The sequence below is a fragment of the Urocampus carinirostris genome, chromosome 10 (genome assembly GCF_059441175.1).
Source record: "Urocampus carinirostris isolate Australia breed hairy pipefish chromosome 10, RoL_Ucar_1.0, whole genome shotgun sequence".
Lineage (NCBI taxonomy): Eukaryota > Metazoa > Chordata > Actinopteri > Syngnathiformes > Syngnathidae > Urocampus > Urocampus carinirostris.
Genome location: NC_142358.1, coordinates 17,692,530 through 17,706,920, shown reverse-complemented (window position 1 = coordinate 17,706,920; position 14,391 = coordinate 17,692,530). Strand labels below are relative to the sequence as shown.

Below are 14,391 nucleotides of genomic sequence, written 5' to 3'. Positions count from 1 at the left end.
TTGCCCGCATGATGGTTTGAGATCAGGGGACGGTGTAATTGTAACCTGTGCAGTTCTTAGAGACATTTTGTGATCAAGGGCTATACAAATAAATGGGAGTTGACTATATATTTGTATATATAAGGGGCCGGTCACACAGACATTTGCGGCTGAATCACGGCCAGAAATTTCTGCCTTTGAGGCGGACGCTATTGGATGCATTGAGATCGCCATTCAGACGAGATAAAGCGGTGCTTAACACGATGCTTAACACGAGGTTGGAAATTCGCGCGCGGGTGGCAGCGCGAAAAGGTTTTGCGCTGCTCAATTCTTCAGAGCGCGGGTACACAGCCTTTCACGAGCGTATTGAGGCTGAACCACGGCCAGAAATTTCTGTTGGGCGCTGTTGGACGCTTTGAGACCGCCATATAGACGAGATAGAGCAGTGCTTTACTCGCGGTCGGAAATTTTTACGTGGTTGGCCGCGCTCAAAACTTTTGAGCTGCTCAAAAGTTTGAGCACGTGTTAAACCGCGTGCCGCACACGTGGTCAACACGAGGTAATGACGCGGAAATGACGCGGAACGACGTGCTCTGGCCGCGGCCAGGGCGTGGTTACACATGGGTAGGACGGGAAATTTCAGCGGGTAATCGTGGGTGGAGCATGGTAATAGCATGTTCTGCGCCTGTATCGCGGTGTTATTACGTGAAATTAGCGTGTTACGCGTGTGACGGTCAAACGCCTTTCTCCGCGTATAAACAGCGCGAATGCCGAGCACACGTCAGTTGTGCTCGAGACGTCAAGGGGGTGAACATGGATCCCCGTCAGCGTAGTGACCTCGTCTTAATCCATTTTTATTTCTTGACATTTCTTTTCAAGATAATAAAATAAAAATGATGCCATAGCTTGAAATCTTGATCTTCACGGGACTGTGTCTTGTGCGGTTATGATTTCTACAGCCCGGTGCCGAGATTTGCATCCCCTCGCTACTACAACCACTTTTACCTCGTTTTATCTCACTTTTATGTGTTGCGTAGGAGTCGTATTAGGGCACAACATCGGCTCGGGAGCTTTTATACCCGTGGTCCATACGAGAAAATGACGCAGAAATGACGCGATGAGGAAGCGGAACAGTCGCCGGCGTGTTTTGAGGGCATACCACCGATGAACAGCGGGTTGGCCAATTTTGCGCATTTTCCATCCCGGGCAACCACGGGCAAAATTAAAACGCAAAATTTTAGCCGTGATTCAGCCGCAAACGGCTGTGTGACCGGCCCCTAACCTTCAAATACAGTTGGATCATGTTTGTCGTTTATACAATCACAGTGTAATAATCAACTACAGGTTTCACAGTAATAGTGACCTTTTTTCCCACATCTTCAGGTGTTCTGAGTTAACGTCAGGGGTTGTGAAGGCCCTTCAGAGCTTCGGGGTGAATTGCTGCACGGTGCAACCTGAGTTTGCGCCCCTTTCTTCCCTCGAAAGTTCAACGTGCCCATCTCCCAAGTTAGCCTGCAGATTAGCATGTGCTAAGATCTGTAAAGACCATGTGTGCTGCCCTCCCTCTCCCTCTGATAAAGACCATTAAAATAAAGTAAAACAACCAGGTCATCTTTTTTTGTAATGTGACACATTTTAGGAGAAAACTAGAAGAATATGTACTGTATATAAATGCTTTTGAAATATATTCTGTATAAGACAGTAAAGATTCATGACTTCTTCATCTCTATACTCTCTATATTATGCTCATGCTTGAGCACAAATTAGTGTAATGTCATCAAGGGATCACCGATGTGTGGATCGCAGGAAGCAGGTAACTCCCAAAGATCACCTGAGTAGCCCACGAACTGGTTTTGGAAATTACTCACTGGTGGGTCGTTTGGATTTTCTAGGATATTTGATTTAGAAATAGAAATGTCCTTTTTGTCATTGAGTACTTTGTAGTGAACATTGTTTACAACAAGATTAGACGTAGCACCGATGGATAAACGTGCATTAGAAAATAAAAAAGGTAAAACAAATAATATTAGGATAGGCATTATTTCCAAAGAGCTTGTAGATTGGTTGAGGTTTATAGTGGCTTGATATTTAAGTGTTTGACTGAGTCATTTTGACCCTTGGTCTAATATTTACATCCCTATAATAGAAAGAGAACCGACATAGTGATAACATTATAAGTTGCTATTTTAGTATCCAACTGGTAACCCTTCTCGCTAGTCAGTAACAAAAAAATTAAGATTTTGGGACCTCTGATTTAAATTAATGAACTTAAAGCGACGGTGTGTAATATTTGACCACTTCATCTCGCTTTATTTTATGATGCAAGTGAAAAACAAGTGCAAATAAGCACAAATAAGTATACAAACTACATGGACTCGAAGTGAGCAATGAAAAAGAAATTAAAAAAAGTGAGAAAATGGAGGAAGAAAAGTAAAGAGAAACTACACAAAATATAAAAGGGAAATTAAAAAGACAGAACATTGAAAAAATGAGAAAGAAAAGAATAAGAATAAAGGAGAGAAAAAAACAAGGAAAAAAGACCAAAGAAATAAGAATAAGGAATTAATATATTTTAAAAAGGGAAAAATAAATAAAAAGGGAGAAAAAATGAAAAAAGGGCAAAGGGAGGAAAACATAAAAAGCAAGGTAGAGGAAAATAGAAGAAAAATAAAGGAAATGAATCAAGAAAATGAAAAAAGACAGATTTTGGGGTGTAAAGTACACTTATCAGCAAGATGAATTACAATCATGTAAGCTCCCCCTAGGTTAGCCTCGTATAATAATTTACCTTTAGTTAATGCAGTTTCTTGAACAATATGATGAACTTAACAATACATACTGTCTCTTCAAGGAAATGAAAAGGAACAGCTTTTACCATACAAAACTAGTCACCTGTCATGCCGACATTAGTCTCCGCCTTTCTTCTGTATTGCAGCCAATCAGAACGCAACTATTTTGCATCAAACATCACATAACTTATTCTTTTACCTTACACGGCATTCTTTTGAATCTGTAAACGATTTATATTCAAAAATAGTTTGGGGGAAATCGCTTTACGACCTTAAACTGAATTAGCAAACATGACAGAAAAACCGTCACTGAGAGTGCATAGTATTGCTGTTTCCTATATAAAACACCCAGATCGAAGATTCAAGTGCCCGGATGAGCCTCGGTGGTCCGGGGTGCAGGCTTCAAACCTGTAGCTGCTTAGCGGCAGAGTGGTTCAATTCCACCTTTCGGGCGTAATTGAATCACTGATCACATAAGTTGTGAGTACTCAATTCTATGCAGTCTAATATCAGTTACCGCACGCCCATTTCCGTTTTCTTCCCACTTTTCAAAGTAAATAGTCAACGGTCAAAGTAAACAAATCTCACCACTGGATTTTTGAGGACTTGAATGCACAGTAAAAATACACTGAAATTGAATTATGAAGATATGATTAATATTTCAATCCAAACAACCCTGATGAGGATAACTGATCGCAAAATGGAAAGATGGATAGGACTTCAGTACATGATTTGCCCGTCACCTACTTAATTAACACAGCAGATGAAATACAGTACTCCTAATTTCACCAGCAACAACACTTTCCAGTCATTTGCTCTTGAAGATACTCCCGTTCTATTTGAGAAAATAGTCCTATCATTAATTTCGGATGAAATATAATAACCATAAACAGTGCAGTGAAATATATATTTTTATTATGTTTCCTGTTTTCCTAAAACTACTTTTCTCAACGAAAGCAAAAATGCCAAAATGATCAGCATCGACAATGGTACCCGGTTCCACCAATCCAAAACCTTCAAAATGTTATCCAATCACTGTTGAACACACTTCATCTACAGCCAATGAAAATTATCATTAGTGTGACGTGCTCTGTCAATGCGGAAGTCGGCAAACGCAATCGATGTCCTTGCACACTTGAAGCCCGCTTCTGAGGTATTAAAACTTTACCGGGTAAGGCGCATGCAAAATCCTTGAGTTAAGTATGTAAAAACTTCAAATAAAAGAAAACCAAAATAGATGTGTTTCAATTATTTACTCGTCAATTCGTTAAATCTTGTCGGTGCATTGATCTTGCTCAATGCTGGCATGACTGTGTGTATATTAACACGGCGTGTAAATGTATTTTACCGCCTTGCACATTTCCTTTGAAATTGCGCTCTAAATCTTTAAACAGTATTCCTGTAAAGTTTCATCGTAGGAAAATCAACTCTCCATGGTCATTTATAATTTTCCATAACATTAGCAACGCCGACCATTTTTGAACCTGAGTTCTGCTTTTTTGTTACTGAACAGCGCGAAGGGCAATCATCGGGCAGTGGGCAGGGGACACCCTGAACTGGTTGCCAGCCAGTCGCAGGGCACACAGGGACAGACAACTCGCTCGCTCATTCACACCTAGGGACAATTTGGACCGGCTAATCCACCTGAAATGCATGTCTTTGGAATGTGGGAGGAAACCGGAGTGCCCGGAGGAAACCCACGCAAGCACGGGGAGAACATACAAACTCCGCACAGTAAGTCCGGTAGCTGGATTTGAACTCACACAGGAGGTTCCCCAAACCTTAGAACTGTGCCGCACACACGCTAACCACTGCGCCGCCGTGCTACTAGTTTGAAATTAAATTCTAAAATCGCTACTTCTGTTATTAGTATGTTGTCCGATTGTTATTATTTTATTACCAGGTTGTATTTTTAAAATTTGTGTTAAAATAAGCGCAGTCAACTACTTAAATTGTTTTCAAAAACACTGTATCATGACAATGATTTCTCATGCCAGTTTGAATTCAACTTTACTAGAAAATCAACATGACTGGTGAGCTATTTTCAGAACCAGTCCGCTGGCTACTTTAGGGCTACCCTGGGCCCGCAGGCACCACATTTGACACCCCTGCACTAGAGCCTGCAAATAAATATCTGAGATTTAAGTTTTCATGTAAAGCATTCTCCTTGTGTTTTCAAGATACATAATGCCGTTCCATAAATATCCTCCAAGACTCTGGGACACCCTCAAACTGAAAGAGGGCATCTACGCCCGGCTCCCAAAGCATTTCCTCAAGTCTCTGGATCCCAAGGAGCCCAAGCCGGTCCACTTCAGGCCACTGGGGGTCCAGTACCGGCTCAGCACCAAAACGGGACAGAAAGAACGCGTGCAGGACGTCCCGATACCCATCTACTACCCTCCCGAGTCGCAGAACGGCCTTTGGGGTGGTGAGGGATGGGTATCTGGCTTCCGATATGCCAACAATGATAAGGTGAGTGTGTGGCAGGATGGTTTTGTCAAGAAAAATAAAGTTCCATAAGCTTATTAACTTGAATGTGTTTGTAGATGTCTAACCGTCTGAAAAAGACGTGGAAGCCGCAGCTTTTTAAGAGAGAACTGTACAGTGAGATCTTGGACCACAAGTTCACTATAACAGTCACGGCGCGCACCCTGGACCTGATCGATGCCGCCTTCGGTTTTGACCTGTACATCCTCAAAGTAAGTGAGACCCCGGCGTCCTGTGTATCCAAAATGGCCAACTCATTAACTCATATTGCACAGAGTATTAATCAGAATACAGTAAACCCTCGTTATAATGTGATTCGTTTTTCTCGGTCATGCTTCTTCAATGATTTGCATGTTGCATTATGGTCTAGATGCTGATGGGCTTAACAGTCCCTCCACTTCTCTACTTGTGCGTCAATAACCTTGTGGTTTCATCAGGTTTTGTAGGGGTGCTTGAAATCCGAGAAAATGCTTGAATTGAAAAGATGTTTTCGAAGGGAGGAAAATGAGTGAATTTTAGGTGGAAGTGCTTAAAAATGATTGAAATTCTTGCCATGTTTAATCACAGTCTGACTCAACAGACCACACATTAAACGAAGAAAAATAATATAAGAGTTGGAGACGGCCAAAATCACCCCTTCCTCCTTAAAAAAATTCGGTGCTCTTCGGCAGCACTGTCAACGCAAGAAGCAGGCGCGTGTCTGGGGTAGGGCTTGTTTTTATAGGCCAAAATCCCCCTTTCTCCTCACAAATAAAATGTGAGTTTACTTCGGGCTCGGTCCATCAAAACAAGTAAAGCCATCAAGCTTGGGCTGGTTCGGGATTTTATACCCGTGGGCGGGATCAAGCTGAATTTTTTTAGGCCCAATTTCTTTACTCTAGATTTCTATTTAAACCTATAAGGCAATTTCACTTTGCGATTCCTACCTCAGAACTGATTAATGTTGTATCCTGGTGGTCTAGTGCATAGGTGTAAGGTTTTTACTCCACATATTTCGTCTTTCATGGGTTACTTTTGAAACGTAACCCTTGCGATTAACGAGCGTTCACTGGGTCATGTATTGTGTAGCGGAAGCAGATGAAACGCTCCCTGCTGGGCAGCATGATTACAACCTGAGTCTGATTTGAATTTCTAGACTCCCAAAGAAGATCTGTGCTCCAAACTGGGTATGGACCTGAAGAGGGCCATGCTCCTGCGGCTAGCTCGCAAAGATGTGCAACTTTATCCGGACGACCCGGTCAAAAGGGAAAAGGTCTACAACAAATACAAGGTGAGCTAAGTCGTTTGCCAGTGCCAAGTTGAGTATCATACAAAGTGTTTCATCTTTTGGTTTCCGGACTCTCTCACCATGCAGCAGTTTGAGATACCTGAGGAGGAGGCAGAATGGGTGGGTCTTACCCTGGATGAAGCCGTGGAGAAACAGAGGCAGCTGGAGCACAAGGTAAAAATACGGTCTCCATAATAGTTCAAACTTAATTTGTCTTAATTTTTTTTTTTTAAAGATTCCTAATCAAATTTGTTACATTTGCCTACCAAGTCCTTGCTCTACCTCCCTTATTGGTACAAACTTTAAAGTGATTATAAAGACAATTTTATTTTTATTTTTTTCAATTAGGCCAAGTACGTTTAGGGTTTCTCCCACAATAATGCATATATGTTGCAAAATATTCGACGCGCCGGGGGACTCAAGAAATTTAGTCTCAAAGTTGGCAAATTTGTCTAAATCTTCTAGAGCTGTGACGTCACAGAAAGAAAACAAGACTCAACAATGGTGTTTTCAGTGGAAGAAACGCATGATGCAACTCCAAAACAGTGATTGTAGTGAAATGCGACTGCACAGTGCTCATCTCTGCTTGGGGGATTTGAAACTTTGCTTACCGTGTCGTTGGGGGACTTGAGACCGTTTTGTCCGAGTTGCATGCTTCAATCTCTAAAAGATGTGCGTTAAGTTTACCTGCTGCAGTTACAGCGTACGTTCTTGTTTTGCCTTCGCCTCCTTTTAGGTAGGAACCTGGCTTTTCCTTTGTGTTGTTTGGCACGTGTCTTGCAGTTGGTAAAATAACGTCCAGATAGTTACACCCAATAGCGTCAGGGTTGCCAAAGGCCTCAAGCTTTGATTGCTCTAAATTAGCCCCCATTAGCGGCCGGTGTTGTGCGGAAAAATGCTTCCCAACATAAAATGAACTCCCTCGTGCAAATGTTACTAAAACCCCTTTTCATTTTAGTTCGTGGGGAATGTAATAGAACAGTAAAGTGCCAACCATTTGTACCTTCTTTAGAGATCACTTTTGAGCAAGTTGAAAATATTTACTTTGGTTACCAATCGTAAACGAGTTGTTTTTATTGCTATTAACTAGCAATGTAACCGGTAATCCTTTGTGTTCTGGAAAGAAGTGAAGAGTAAGAAAGAGCGAGTCTGGAAAGGAAGAGAAAGTGAAAGATCAGGACGGTAGATTGCTGGTTAGCGGTAGTGCAGTCAGGATGAGATGGGCTGAGTATTTTGAGGAGTTGTTGAATGTGGAGGATGGGAGAGAAGTGAGTCGAGGCGATCTGCGCTATGGGGAGAATGCCTGTGGGTTATCCCTCTGTAGCAGCCGGCTAACTGGCTAGCCTGCCATGTCTATTAGAGGTAAGATCGGGCCAAAAAAAAGCACCCGAGCCCGACGCAGGCCCGAGGGGTATTAAACCCGACCCGGACCGAGCCCGACTAATTAACTGGATTTGCTGGCCCGGCCCGAGGGGGCCCGAAATTACATATTTTATTTATAAGGAGGGGTGATTTATGATAACAAATTAAACTCTGCCTTTTGTTACAACATCTAGGCCTAAGTTAAATAAAACTGTATAAACATTTACATCTTTTATATTTCTGTGTCTGCACTGCAGATGTTACATTAAGCGACAATCTGTCATTGACGGGTTTTTTTTTTTTTGAGGTAGCGAAAACATTTAAGGGCGTCCATCATTTTGACGACTTGATCATTGGGCCATAATCCACAGCAGCAGTAGTAGTACGTCCTTAAGATTTTAGCGCAGCACTTTCATTGGGGGGGTGTTGACGTGTTGTGCCCTTTTCCGACTCCTATGCAAATTCCCCCCCCCCCTGATCGTATTCTATATAAAACGCTTATTAAAACAATAAAGCGAGCTAATTATAATAATTGGGAGATCCTAGTCTTTATAACGCGTTTATTTAAACAATAAAGCGTGATTTTATTCTGCAAATTGCGTTTTTTAAGGCGGATGAAAATGTCACCAACGTCAATGTACGCTTCCGACAAAAGCGATCGTATTCTATATAAAACGCTTATTAAAACAATAAAGCGAGCTAATTATAACAATTGGGAGATCCTAGTCTATATAACGCGTTTATTTAAACAATAAAGCGCGATCGTATTCTACAAATTGCGTTTTTTAACGCGGATGAAAATGTCACCAACGTCAATGTACGCTTCCGACAAAAGCGATCGTATTCTATATAAAACGCTTATTAAAACAATAAAGCGAGCTAATTATAACAATTGGGAGATCCTAGTCTATATAACGCGTTTATTTAAACAATAAAGCGTGATCGTATTCTACAAATTGCGTTTTTTAACGCGGATGAAAATGTCACCAACGTCAATGTACGCTTCCGACAAAAGCGATCGTATTCTATATAATACGCTTTAAAACAAAATAAAGCGAGCTAATTATAATAATTGGGAGATTCTAGTCTATATAACGCGTTTATTTAAACAATAAAGCGCGATCGTATTTTACAAAATGCGTTTGTTAATGCGGATGGAAAAGTCACCAACGTCACTGTACGCTATGATTTCCGCAATCACAACTAATTGTACACAAATAATATTTATTTGATTTACTATATTCCTTGGTCTAGTATCCATACATAGTTTAAGTATATATTTTTAATGAACATATATTTATAATTATTAATTAATTTAAAAAAAAAAAAAAAAAAAAAAGCAGGACCGAACCCGACCCGACCCGACCGTATGACTGACATTTCAGGCCCGACCCGGCCCGAAATTGCCTCGGGTTCGGGTTCGGGCCATAAATCTTAGGTCTAATGTCTATTGGTTTATTCCTTGTTAGAATAGAATAGAATATACCTTTATTGTCATTGTTACAAAATGGGTTAACATATTGTGACAACGAAATTGGGCATGACACTCCAGTTTCACACATCACAGTGAGGTAAAGAAACCAAGAAGATAAGGAACAGAGAAAAAAAGGTTATAAAAGAATGAGGACAAGGTTATAGTTATAATTTACACAAAGAAATGACGGCATGTAGGATGTTACATGCAGTTGGTATCGTAAGGGTTTGTGCAATATGCATTTGGCGCAAAAATAGTCAACGTAGTGCAAAAAAATAGTCAACATTGTGCAAGGTGAGCAGTAAACATAGTGCAGTCAACATTGTGCAAGAAACATAGACATGACATAGCTCTCCATGTGTTCATTCATCCATTTTCTGCACCGCTTATCCTCAGTAGGGTCGCGGGGGTGCTGGAGCCCATCCCAGCTATCCTCGGGCAGTGGGTAGGGGACACCCTGAGCTGGTTGCCTGTCAGTCGTAGTCTCTATGTGTTATGTTTGTCAATTAGCCCCATTTTGACCGCTCACCCTTTGTTGTACCAATACTACATCCCCCTGCCACACAACGCCAAGCATCCTCCACAAAAACTACCAAAACTCTGCTTTAAACACTTGCCTTTTTGACTAAATAACTCGTAAACTATTATGGCGAGTGGCTTGCTCGGGGGCGGTGATCTTCACGTAATGTCGCAGCTCAAAGACAAGACGGGCTGTCTTCAAAATGCATTATCTCAGAAAATGATTGGAATACAATATACCGATGAAGTAGATAGAGGTTTAATGCAAAAAAAACATGTACTATTTCCTCAAAATTTGCATATTTTTAGAATCTGGGTATATCTTTAAACTATTTTTCTTTTTCATCTTTGAATCTTCGGACGCTGACTAGCAAGCCATCGGACAGACTGTTCGGTTTGCCCCCTCTTGGTTATTTTTCATGATTCTTGGCATTTTTGCTGCTCTTGAATATTCATGTGAAAAAACTAATAAAATATATGTTTGAATAATTACAACTATAACATTTAATGTTTTAAATTGGTTGTAGGTAAATAATTACAATTGCGTCGCAAATTAAACTGGATGAATTTTTATTTTTTTTACCAGTTTAAAACAGTCCGGGAAGTAAAAGTCGTAAGATGGGTATTCGTCTTTCTAGTTAGCTTTTAATAATTATACTAACAGATAGTTTTGCATATTTCAAGTGTAATTTTTCTATATGAGGAAAAAAAGTAAGTATTCATTGTAATCTTTACATCAATATATTTTTTTTGTACAATTTGCCTTGCAGGAGCCCGACCCTCTGTTCAAGGTGTTTGCGAATAAGCTGATCGAAGATCTGCATATCCAGAAACTCTCAGAGCCTCATCTCACTGAAAGCAAATGAAAGTGCGAAAGAAGCTACCTTTTCATATATCTCGTTTTCCTTTTTTTTTCTTTGCAAGAGGAAAAACATACCTACTGTAAATATCTCAGCTTCTCTAATTTATCATTTTGTGTAAAAGATTTGGAAATGTTCCTAGTTTTGCTTGTCTTTTTACATAAGAATTACAATTGAACATAGAATCAGTAAGAAAGATGTATTTCTATGACCAGATACAAAATGATCTTATTCAACAAGCTTGTGCAACTCTTTCAGTATTTTGGTTTGTCCTGAACCTTTTGTATGATGTTGAAAACGTAGTGAATTTTTATTTTTAGGAACGGTCCCTAAGTGTTAAAATCGTATTCATATATTTTATAGGTTTTTTTTCATACAGTATATTTGGGGGGGAAACACAGAAACTACTGACCTGGTTTGTCCGAAAATGGTGCTCACAACTCGTGGGAGTTTGACTTTTCCAACTTGAGGTCAAAATATTTGACCATTTTCTGTTTTGCCTTCATGTGATGTTCGACAATTGAATTTAATGTTTGGACCTTGGTTAATTAGGTACTGTTAACCAAAACAAAAACTACACTTTATTCCTGTTTTATTTCCTCACATTAGTGTTCTCCCTCGTGGCTTTTGGCAGGATATCCAAAATAAAAGCTTTAAATTAAGAGCCATTAAGCAACCTAAATGATTTTGGGAAAAATCAAAAGATTTATAAATGAAATGCGGATTAACATTTCAATTATTGTCATAAAATGTTTAAGAAATTAATGGTAGATAGTAATACTATGCTGGTATAACAACTCCAAATGGGTGTTTTAATAATGATGTTACCTGTCCAGGAAGTCCAATTAATCGAAGACAGGATGATGTATTTACACATTTCTCAGACACAATTCCGACCAAAAAGGCGAAAATGGCCAGAGGCGACTACAGTACGTATACAGAATTTCAGTTTACTGTATTATAAAAGTCCGAGTTTGATATTTATATCCCTTAATTTTGATGAACAACAAGGTCAATTATTTCAAAAGGATATTTGAATTATATGTTGTAAAAAAACGTGAATGGCTCGCCAATTGGACGATTTACTCAGAAGTCCACAAAAAAAATCAAAAATGGAAAACGTAGCAATGTATAATATATTCATGTCGGGTAATATATCACAGACTTCCGGTTTCTCTTTACCCAAACCAAATGACCTTTTTGCCCCAATAGTGACTCGATGTAGCTCAGTTAGTATACTTCTATTAAAATTTGAATTAATTTAACGATTCACATATCAATCACAAATTAAAAGGGTTGTTTAAGTTTTTAGCCACAATGGCCGATTTGAACTTTCAAACCATCAGAATGTTCCAGTACATGTGGACGGAGTGAAAATAAATAATAAAAGAATGCCTGCTCATTAAAACTAATTTGAATTGTTGCTTCTTTCTAGTGAGTTTCATATACAGCGTTGAAATTTCGATGCATTGGTTTGTAACTTGTATAATTGTTCATACATTTTAATTCCTTTTTCGTTTTTTTTTATTTAACAAGAAAAAGCCTCTTCTGTTTTTATATAGTTTTATCTATTTTTCATAGTAACATTACGTTTCAACCATGACAAATTGTTGCCCTGTAAAAATATCGGCTATAAAATGGGCACGTTATGATTTATTTTCAATTACCTTAACGGTGACGTTGACCCGACCAATGTGGCTTCCATGTAGGCACGCTTGTTAGCGGGTTGCTAAAATGTGCTGACATATCATATGCAAAGAGTGCATATCTGAGAATCAACCCCTTGCTTTTGAAAGAGCCCATATTGGTTACTCTTTAGGGCAGGAGTCCCCAAACTTTTTCCTGTGAGGGCCACATACCTTTTCCCTTCCCTGATGAGGGGCCGGGGTCAGTTTGTAACAGAAAAAGTGTGATTATTGCAGGAGTGCCTAAATGTAAAAAGTTAATGTTTTCCAGAAAGCCACAATCAATTTCTGGATATTTCACATAACAAAAGTAATAAAATAACACTATTAATGAAATAATAACCAAATAACCCTCTCTAGGCTCTTCACAGAAAAAAAAAGCCAGGAAATAACACTACAGTATTTATGAAATAAATAACCAAATAACCCTCTCTGGGTTCTTTACAGAAAAAAAAGTCCATGGAACATAAACTTTCTGTTGTGCCATGAACAGTCTTAACAGGTCCAAGTTCAGCTTAGTTGTCAGAGCAGAATCTCTTACTTAAATGACTCATATGAGCAGTCTCTCAAAGTTCTTGTGTTCCTTATAATCCTTTTGTAGGTTCCAATAGGCTTGTAGACATCGTTGTTTGCAGCTCTCTTTCTCTCTCATCAACTTCCCTGTGAAAACCACCAAGCAAGCAGGTTGAGAATCTGAACTAAGTGATACAGGACCTACACAGCACAACCAGTACCACTACCAGTATGGTTGTGGGGAGGGATTTTATCCCAGTAGATTTTATTATGATTATATTTGTTTGTACTCAGAATGACTCGTTCAAGTCAGAAAAGTGAGCTTACCTTTGTATGTTCATCAGTGTGAACTGTGGGCCTGCATCTGGCTGGTGAGAAGTTGAATGTCAGGTTCCATTCCAGTCACTGCCAGTCTCAGACACTGATGCAGATGTTCATCTGTCAATCTTGATCTCATTGTAGTTTTCAGCAGTTTCATGCGTCAAAAGGTTTGCTCGCAGATATACGTGCTGCCAAAAAGTGTTGACATCTTCATTGCGTGTTTTCTGATGTTAGGGAACCTGTCGTTTGGGAGGGCGGCATAGAAGTCAATGAGACAGTTGGGCTTGAATCCGTCTATCAGAACATCACAGTTCTGTAACTCGGCCAACTCAAACCGATAAGAAGGCTGGGCTTCATCAATGTCGGCAACAAATGGGTTCTGGAAAAGGCAGATTTCTTTTGCATAAACATGTAGTTCGCAGAATCGCACACCAAACTCCGCCTTCAGCATTTCCAATGCTTCCACACACTTTTCAGCTGGAAACGAGACCGCTGGGTTCTCTGCAGAGAGGTTTTGTGTAGCAGGGAGATGGATGAAGCTGTGCTTTTTCACTTGTCCCAAAAGCAGCTCTAGTTTCACCTCAAATGCTTTTATGTGGAATGCATGTCGCAAATGAGTTTCCCCTGGCCTTGTAGTTGCAAGTTAAAGCTGTTCAGCATTTCTGTCATGTCGGTTAAAAATGCGAGATGCCATTTCCATTCTGGGTCTGTCAGCTCTGGCACCGTTTTGTTTTGTGAATGAAGAAATATTCAGGTAGCAGCTCGTAAAAACGCCTCAAAACTCAGCCCCGGCTCAACCATCGGACCTCTGTGTAGTACAGGACATCTCCGTGCTCAGATTCCAGTTCAGACAGGAATTCGTGGAACTGCCTGTGTTTAAGTCCATTTGCTCTAATGAAGTTTATGCATGACACCACAACCTTCATGACAGAATCCCATGTCAACAGTTTGCAGCACAGTGCTTGCTGGTGAATTAGGCAGTGGACTTGTAGCGGGGCGGTGAGACCCCATTCTTTCATCTCCCGGTTCATGCATCCTATTAGACCCCGAGACATGCCCACCATACTAGGAGCCCCATAGGTTGTCATGCTGGCCAGCTTTGACCAGTCCAGGTCCAACTCTTCCATGGTTTGAT

General features: G+C 40.1%; 2 protein-coding genes and 1 non-coding gene across 4 annotated transcripts in view; all 3 read left to right on the top strand.

The window, feature by feature from the left end:
* The window catches only part of LOC148357972 (proton-coupled zinc antiporter SLC30A1), a 9,795-nt gene extending 8,228 nt beyond the window's left edge, over positions 1-1,567 (top strand). The window contains exon 5 of the mRNA XM_088346131.1: positions 1,363-1,567. Coding sequence (XP_088202257.1) covers positions 1,363-1,567 — 205 coding nt within the window. The remainder of the gene's footprint in view (positions 1-1,362) is intronic.
* Positions 1,568-3,135: 1,568 nt separating this feature from the next.
* Positions 3,136-3,222, top strand: trnastop-uca (transfer RNA opal suppressor (anticodon UCA)). The gene has a single exon. It is a non-coding gene; the product is annotated as a tRNA-Sec (tRNA).
* A 609-nt stretch (positions 3,223-3,831) lies between these two features.
* mrpl28 (mitochondrial ribosomal protein L28) lies at positions 3,832-12,149 on the top strand. 2 transcript variants are annotated; one of them, XM_088346360.1, is made up of 6 exons: positions 3,832-3,921; positions 4,949-5,240; positions 5,315-5,467; positions 6,391-6,525; positions 6,610-6,696; positions 10,648-12,149. In XM_088346360.1, exons 2-6 carry the CDS (start codon positions 4,956-4,958, stop codon positions 10,741-10,743), a joined length of 756 nt encoding a protein of 251 aa, XP_088202486.1. In that variant the 5' UTR covers positions 3,832-3,921; positions 4,949-4,955; the 3' UTR covers positions 10,744-12,149. The 2 variants fall into 2 exon arrangements, with proteins under 2 accessions (XP_088202486.1, XP_088202487.1); XM_088346361.1 differs by having other exon boundaries at positions 3,867-3,939.
* The last annotated feature ends 2,242 nt before the right edge of the window (positions 12,150-14,391 follow it).

What these genes read in the sequence shown, in the direction of transcription:
- mrpl28 (XM_088346360.1), top strand. Translation starts at nt 4,956, where the DNA reads ATGCCGTTCCATAAATATCCTCCAAGACTCTGGGACACCCTCAAACTG. An exon ending in AGGTCTACAACAAATACAAG is followed by an intron (nt 6,526 to 6,609) that starts GTGAGCTAAGTC and finishes CTCACCATGCAG; the next exon opens with CAGTTTGAGATACCTGAGGA. An exon ending in AGAGGCAGCTGGAGCACAAG is followed by an intron (nt 6,697 to 10,647) that starts GTAAAAATACGG and finishes TTTGCCTTGCAG; the next exon opens with GAGCCCGACCCTCTGTTCAA.